Source organism: Hippopotamus amphibius, chromosome 7, assembly GCF_030028045.1.
Source record: "Hippopotamus amphibius kiboko isolate mHipAmp2 chromosome 7, mHipAmp2.hap2, whole genome shotgun sequence".
Taxonomy (NCBI): Eukaryota; Metazoa; Chordata; class Mammalia; order Artiodactyla; family Hippopotamidae; genus Hippopotamus; species Hippopotamus amphibius.
This window is the reverse complement of record NC_080192.1, coordinates 14,340,512-14,348,847: the sequence shown is the minus strand read 5'-3', so window position 1 is coordinate 14,348,847 and position 8,336 is coordinate 14,340,512. Positions and strand designations below refer to the sequence as shown.

The 8,336-nt window shown below is 38.7% G+C and overlaps 1 protein-coding gene across 1 annotated transcript; it reads left to right on the top strand.

Annotated features, from left to right (window-relative positions):
• Positions 1–1,015: 1,015 nt before the first annotated feature.
• LOC130857848 (protein HP-25 homolog 1-like) lies at positions 1,016–6,164 on the top strand. Its single transcript, XM_057743689.1, has 3 exons — positions 1,016–1,137; positions 4,104–4,241; positions 5,506–6,164. Exons 1-3 carry the CDS (start codon positions 1,125–1,127, stop codon positions 5,961–5,963), a joined length of 609 nt encoding a protein of 202 aa, XP_057599672.1. The 5' UTR covers positions 1,016–1,124; the 3' UTR covers positions 5,964–6,164.
• The last annotated feature ends 2,172 nt before the right edge of the window (positions 6,165–8,336 follow it).

The window sequence follows — 8,336 nt, the reverse complement described above, 5'->3', positions numbered from 1 at the left end:
TCCAACTGTTATCAAGATGTCAGACTAGCTGTGATGTTGCCCTTCCCTGATCGTTGATACTTAAAACACTATTATTTTGACAGTGTCCTGGGCATGGACTTCTCCACTTACCGCTCAAAATAAAGTCCATCCCCTCAGCTACCAGTCCTCCTAGGCTGTCCCTCTCTAGCAGAACTTCTGGCCACAGAGTTGGGAGTTAGATGGGAGCAGCTCCCAATGAAGGAACCATAGACTACTACTATTCTTACTGAGATTCAGTGGACTTTTTTGAATAAATATTTCTAACTTTGTTTTGTACTTTGGTCATTTCCCAAAGTTTTAAATGTTTGTTTTTGGCAATTGTGTCCAGTTTTATTTTTGCTTTTTAAAGAGAAGATTAACAAGCTGTTTACTCAGCTATTTCCAAGGTCTCACTCTCAATTATTTAATTTTTTATTAACTTAGGTTCACTTTGGCAAGCACAGAGAGCCTGGTTGGAACACACAAGGATGTCCGTAGATTGATTATTATAGAAAAGCAAGAAGTTCTCAGAACATATTCATAGTAAGGGGGAGAAGCCAAAGAAAAAAACTCCTGGGCTTTAAATTAGGAGAAAAGCATTTATTGCCCTATATTGAGCCCTGATTTTATCAACTAAATCACTTCCTCCCCTGGGCTATTATCAAAGTCTATAAAATTATGGATTTCGACTAGAGGAAATGAGATACTAGTCCATCTCTCCTATTTCTGTTGTCCTAGAAGAGTCAGAGATGGGTTCACAGGGTGGTGTTGAAGAAATGACTAGGAGAAAGGGAATAGCCAAAACAAAGTTCATCAGCTTAATAGGCCCAGCTTGGCCATCACAAGAAGAGATGGCTTCCAGAGATGGGTGGACAGAAGTATTTCACTTTGAATGTCAATCTGTCAGCTTTCCTAAACATATTTGAATGTTTAACTACTCTGGTTAGAAACTAACCTTGACTTCAGCCTCAGGAGAACAAAAAAGCAAATATTGAGGAAAACCAATCTATTAAACCATCTACCATAAAGTTTCAAAAACAAGCAGATAAGCTAGTTGCAGGACAGTTGGGGAGGTGGTCAACGAAAGAGCTTCAGTGTCTGGGGAAAGGGGAAGAGCTTGCTCCATGAGCGTTGCAGGTAAGTTTTATTATTAATGTCTATCATAATGAAATTAATCCATTGCATTGGTAGAGATCACTTTCCAAAGCATTTTGTTCTCCCTGCATGTGCTTTCTATTATTTTTTAAAAATTAGAACAACCCTGGAAGGCAATTGCCTATAATACTGGACAAAAATAAAGACACTTTTTCAAACTTGCTAATTGAATATTGCAAATAAAAGGGAGTAGAAGGAGTAGAAGCCAATGGTGGGGCAGGGGCAAGACCTTTGCTTTCAATATGAAATTAATGTCAAGTCATTCAAATTAAATCAAGGTCATTATGACATAAATAAAAAGAATGGAGAGTAACAAAATCCATCATATTTTTCAATTATGTGTTAAAATTTAAAACTACAATGCTAGTAATCAAACCGGTAGTATAATACATTGTTCTGCATGTCAAAATTTTCTTCATCTCTTTACCATTCTTGGTATCTGTCTCTGTTTCTATTTTTCTTTGTCTTGATTTTATCCCCAATTGTGTTTCACTGTGACTCTCCCTGTGTTTACTGTTTATTCCCTTTGATGCTATTTTCTGTCCCTTTCTGGCTCTCTCTTGATTTACTTCCATCTCGATAGCCTTGTTCGTTATCTTCCAACTGATTTTCCTTCCCTGCCAGTCACCACTATCAACCGATATGACATAAAGTATATTTTGATAGTATCTATGGTTATTAATTATTAATGTTTGAAATATCCAATCAATGTCTTTAAAGAATTTTAGTTGTTGGCCTTCCCCCCACACACAACCATCTTTTATCTCTGTCTCGCAAACTTCCTCTGATTCCACAAAGTATTTGAGGGAGTTTACATGGATTCACATATTATCATAGGACAACATAAACAGAGGAGTATGGACTTTTTAAAAAAAAACTTCTGTTATAGCAAAGCCCAAAACGAGTAGGCTAAAATGAAGACTGGAGAAAATAGGTGTAGGTATCAAGACAGTGTTTGAAATTTAGATGAACATTTGTGTTCAAGCTTGATGATGAAGAAGTACAGAACAAGACATATTCAATTATGCAAATTAGATTAATTTTTTGGTGAAGGTCGTGGCTGCTTCCTTCTTGAGGCTCTTGAACTTAGGGCAAAAGGAAATAGTTTTCCTGGATTTTCATTTATGGACACCAGTGAAGTTAAACCGCAAAGTCCTCATCAGCTTCCCTCATCACAATCAGTTCAATGAAAGATTTCCTCTTACAGTCAGTGTATTGTCCTAGCATTATATTTTTAGAATAATGCTAGTTTAGCTCAGCAAAATCAACTAGTATATGATTTTCATTTAATTCTCTGTATGGCCTTTGTGTGTGTGTATGTGTGTGTATCTATTTGGGCATCAGTAGGAGTGGAATGTGGGAGTCAGTGACTGTAAAAAAAAGTTCTTGCCCGCTTATATCCACCAAGACATAGAGAATCCAGCACCATATTTGTGTGAAAGAACAAATCACCTGAGTCTGGAGATGTGCACTTCAACCCTGGTTCCACCCTTAAAGACTAAAATCCTGGACAAAGTACAGCCGTCACCTTTTCTAGGCCTCCGTTTCTCCTTCTCTACATGATTGCATGTGACACCAAGCCTCTCATTATTTCGTGGAGGAGTCTGGGGAAGGTGAAGCAATGGAGTGTGCCAAAATGTTCAGGATATTCTCATAGCTGTCTTTACATTGTTTTGAGATATAGCCTTAGTTTTCATGTAATAGGTTGTCAAAGCTCTTTGAATTAACATTCTCTCTAGTTTTAAAATCAGAATAGCACTCTCCTTGTATGATAGCAAGAAGAATAAAAGTAATAAGGAATAATTTTAAAGATATGTGTAAAGATATATAAAATATCTGTTAGATTCCAGATAAAGAATATACACACATCTTCTTCAAAATTTAAAAATATTAAACAAGGCAAGCAGATGACTGCCCGGAGGTCACCCAGCATGGTCACCTAGCAATGCTAGGATTTGAATCTATATCCTCTGACTTTAAAAATATGCCCATAAATTAGCCTATTTCCTTTCATAACTTACCTTCAGCTTTGGAAGAGCATCATTTGAATCAGAAATTAAGGCCAAAAAAAGTGATGAATGTTTTATATGAATTAGGAAGGATATTCTAAAAGCTGTGGTTACTGACTGATCACTTAACAATTAGAAGCACTCTACTTTCACGAGTGTGTTAAACATGTTAAAGTTGATTGTGTTTCTTGACACAAATTTCTGTAGTTGTTGCATATATCTGTAACACATAGAAGTTGATTACTGAGGACAAGTGGAAGATTTAACGTGTCATAAAGAGGACAATATAACAAGTGCATTAATAGGAGCAGGTATAATGCAAGCGTATTGATCTTATTGGCTTGATGCTTCAAAGTGGAATGAAGGCTACTGCACTAAGTAAAAGTTTTAGGGTAGTGGGAAGTAGTAGTTGGCTAATTCAGCATTTGGTATCTATCGATTCATTCACGATCAAAGAGACATTCATCATATACCGTCTATGTTCCAAGCCCATCCAAGAGATCAAGCAATAAGACAATATAGAGTAATGCACAGGCAATTCAAATGCTTATTCATCATAAGAAGATTATTCACACCAATTATTTAAAGATCACTGCTAAACAGATGGCAGGAGGCTCTGAGTCCATGAGAGAGGACCTCTGGAGTTCGCATGAGACTGAAAAAGCAGCGTTGGTTTAAAATAGGATGAATTAGCTGATTTTCTTGGATTTTGTTGTGTTCGACATGAAAGCATCTCAGTTCAAAATGCCTCTAATCTTGTCTGGATGAGTCACAGCATTGATCAATGTAGCATTTCATGAAACTAAAGACCAAAATAGCATGAATTTCTTGGAATCGTGAAAATGTGCAGCCACTTGACAAAATTTGTAGCACAATCTATTTAAGAGAAGCTGATCCATCTCCCAACCTATGTGAAACTTCATATTTCTTCTGCTTCAGGTTTTTGGATTTTAGCTCTATTTGTCCTATTACTTGTAGCCAATGTCAAGTCTTCAGCAGATTCTCAGATATGTGAACCTCGTGGACCCCAAGGACCTCCAGGACCCAAGGGTCCTTCAGGACCACGTGGTTTTACAGGTGAAGAAATGCAATTGCTCTCTTAGCCTCTCATAATTTCTCCTTGATTGCAATGTTCATAGATTCAGTGAAATCTTCCAGGTGATCTGACGAGACTATTGATCATTGAGGTAACTCATTTTTTGGTAACAAATTACCATGGTCTCTTTTTCTGAACTCTTAAGAGACATAGGATTCAGCTACTAAGACAGCTTCCAACTACCAAGAAATCTGAGTGCTGAAAACAGCTCTTTAGACACATTGGATGTACAGTCCATGTTGAGACTTACAACTCCATCTCTAGACTAGTGTAGAACACTCATGTTGGTGTCATACAGTGTAGGTGTAGAGCCGAGGTTCATACAGTGATTCCGCAGGCATGTGGGGCAGCAGATACACTGACTTCCTGTTCTCTTGTCCTCTGCTGAGAGGTATGCTGGGCTCAGCTCCCCTGGAGATCCCATCAGCTTCGAACACTTATACTGAGCCTCTGAAACAATGGTTTTGAAATCTGGCTATGGGTTAGAATCACTCACAGACTTGTTAAACATGTAGCTTCCTAGTCTCTATCCTCAGAGATTCCTCTGAAGGCCCACAGTGTAGACTAGCCCTAAGTAACTGGGGGACTGGGGTGAGATGGTGTTCCACACTGGTTCTAATAAACAGGCATGTTTGGCTACCACTGTTCAACATTCCCATTTAGTTCTGGCAATAGTATGATCCCTGGATTTGTCTGGGTAACTTCCAATAGTGATGCTTAATACTCAGCCTTATAGTAAAGAAAAGACATGGCAGAACATGTCTGAAGATCCATTCATATACTAATTCATTCAATTATTCACTTATTGAACATATTTTGAGTGCTAATTTTATAACCGGTTCTGAGTACGACATTTAGAAAGAAAATTAAGTAAGACCCTCATTCCCATATGGATAAGGAGACAGTCACTTAAGGGAGGGATTACAATTTTTTGTGGTAATTCTATATAACTATGGTAACAATCAATACCAGATGTGGTACAAGGAGATAGAACTTTTCCAAATCTGGAGGAGACAGGAGAGCCTTCTGGAAGCAGTGACGCTTGAGCTAGGCTCTGACGTGTTCTGCCATGTCTTTTCTTTACTATAAGGCTGAGTATTAAGCATCACTATTGGAAGCAGTGAGAAGACAGTAGTTGGAAGGGGGAAAAGGGTGGGAAGGAAGAAGCAACTCATGTATTAGTACTATGCAAAATACAAAACCTTAAATTCCATCATTCTATTTTCTGTTTATTTTGGAACCTAGGACCCATGGGTGCACCAGGACCAAGAGGGATACCTGGGGTACCTGGAGCAGTGGAGAAGTGCCCATCCCTACCTCAATCCGTCTTTTCTGTCAAGCTGAGTGGGCCTTTCCCAGGACCATCCCAGCCCATTGTCTTCCAGGAAGTTCTGTACAACCATCAGGGCCACTTCGACCTGGCCACTGGAGTGTTCACCTGCAGCGTCCCCAGTGTGTACCACTTTGGCTTTGACGTTGCATTGTTTCAGAATGCTGTCAAGGTGAGTCTTATGCGGAATGGCATTCAGATCCGGGACATACGAGCAGAAGCTGGGGACAGCCGCGAACAAGCCTCCGGAAGTTCCATCTTGCATCTGGAGAAAGGGGACAGGGTCTGGCTGGAGTCTAAGCTTGACAAAGAAGAATCTGAAAAAGGAACTACTCAAACTGTGCTTTATGGATTTTTGCTCAGTGGAAGTTAAGAGGGCTAGGAGTAACCATCGTTCTCTCTCTCAAGTAACTCTGAATTTAAGAAAAGAAGCTTCTTCCTTCTCTCATCTTAAATGTTTCCTCTAGATCTGCAAAATGGATGAAGAGCTCACAAAATCAGTAATGGCCAAGTTGAACAAAATGAATGTATTACCAATCACTAAGACCAATAAAGACACACGGTTCATCAATTTGTCAATAAGTTCTTACTTGTGATTCCCAAAATTCAAGATCCTAGGTGGTAAAAACGTGGGGAGGGGCTTCCCTGGCAGTCCAGTGGTTACGACTTTGCCTTCTAATGCAGGGGGTGCAGATTCGATCTCTGATCGGGGAGCTAAGATCCCACATGCCTCACAGCCAAAAAACCAAAACATAAAACAGAAGCAATATTATAATAAATTCAATAAAGGCTTGTAAAAAAAAAAAAGTCCACATTTAAAAAAAAAAATCTTTAAAAGAAATGTGGGAAAAAAACCAGAGTGAGGTAGGAAGCTGGCCGGCCAAGTTGCTGTTAAATGCACCAGGAAAACCCCTATTCAGCTCCTTTTTGAAGCTTCCCCCCACCCTCCTCAACCCCAGGGGACAAATACTTTGCTCAAACTCTCAAATCTATTTTGGAAATTAAGGATATAAATATAGAAGTAAATATCTCTGGTAGAGATAGCAAGTTTGCTTAAAAGACCAAATGAAGATGCTTCTCATCAGATGATTCTCCTAAAGCATAACTGGGTGGGTGATAGAGGTGAGGGAATTTTTGTGGCTTCATAGTTTTCAGATTAATTAATTATTAATTTAATTCAGGCTGCTACTTACTTACCCAATATCCCTTCTTCTACCAATTTCTATTCCAGCTAAATTTGTTTGCATTGCCTCAATGAACCCAATTAAAAAATATAATTTGACCAGCCTCTATTACATTCAGGGTGGCCATAAAAAGTACCATCCTTTGTGGTGAGACGTAAGTGCATGGTATTTGCAGGAGTCGTATTTAAAAGGGAGACAACTCAACTGGCTTACATCTTTGGCCTTTGGCTTCTGCTCTTTGCTTTCTCCATTTCTTCTATGAAGAATGGGGATGCAGGTCTTCCAACTGTGACAGCCTTCTTGCAGGCATTAAACCAAAGCCACATATTCCATGATGGAGTAGGAAGATAAAAGTAACCACATTTTTTGTACACTGACATGAGCATCTAAGCCAACTTTATACTACAGATGACTAGACTTTTAAAAAAATATTGGTGGTGAGACTTCCCTAGTGGTCCAGTGGCTAAGACTCTGTGCTCCCAATGCATCAGGCCCAGGTTCAGTCCCTGGTCAAGGGAAGTAGATCTCACATGGTGCAACTAAGGGTTCATGTGCCACAACCTAAAGATCCCATATGCTGCAACTAAGACCTAGTGCAGCCAAATAAATAAATAAATATGTTAAAAAATATTGGTGAGTTTTGTTTCTTTATTATTGAAGTATAACTTAAATATAGTAAAAGGTGCAAATCTAAAGTACACAGCTTGATTAATTTTATATGCATACAAACTTGGACTCACCATCCCAATTGATGCCCAGAACATTTCTATCATCCCAGAAGTCTCCTGTATGCCCTTCCGGTCCACATCGGCAGCATTGAACCTATTATTCTGACTTTCAGCATCATTTATCAGTTATCTTTGCCTATTCCTGTATTTTATATGAGTGGTATAATCCAATATAAAATCTTTTGTGTATAGCCTTTTTTTCACTCATGATGTCTGTGAAATCCATCCATACTGTGGTAACAGTAGTGAAGTATTTCACTGAATGGAAATGTACAACATTCCATTATGAATATGCCACCAATTCTTCATTTACTCTTCTGCTGATAGATATTAGAGTGCTTTTGTGATTGGCCTTTCCACTCAGTATAGTGAAATTAAGATCCATCTAATGAAGAGAAAAATCACAGACTCAAAATGGCATCATTTGTGCTAAAGCCCATGATAACAAACCTAGATTTAATACCTAACCTAACTGAAATTTTGACCTTCCTCAAAAATGTAATCTTAATCAACCAGTTTGGAATTTTCTGGTTCGTACCAATACGATAACCTGTCACATGGCCCTCTCCATCCTCCACAGGAAGAGGAGTCAATCTGTGTGATAAAGTCCTCACCATTTCCTTCCCACCCAAAAGACATCCTGGCCCAAAAATAACCCTTTCCATTCCTTTGCTAATAACTTCCTAGCCCTATTCTCCTTTCTATAAAAGCCTTCTACTTTGTACCTCTCCTTGGAGCACACTTCTAGTTGCTACATGGGATGCTACCCAATTCAGGAATCATCTAATAAAGCCAATTATATCCTCAAATTCACTAGATTGAATTTTGTTTTTT

Coding starts and splice junctions, on each gene's coding strand:
- LOC130857848 (XM_057743689.1), top strand. Junction 4,242..5,505: donor AGGACCACGTGGTTTTACAG/GTGAAGAAATGC, acceptor TTTGGAACCTAG/GACCCATGGGTGCACCAGGA.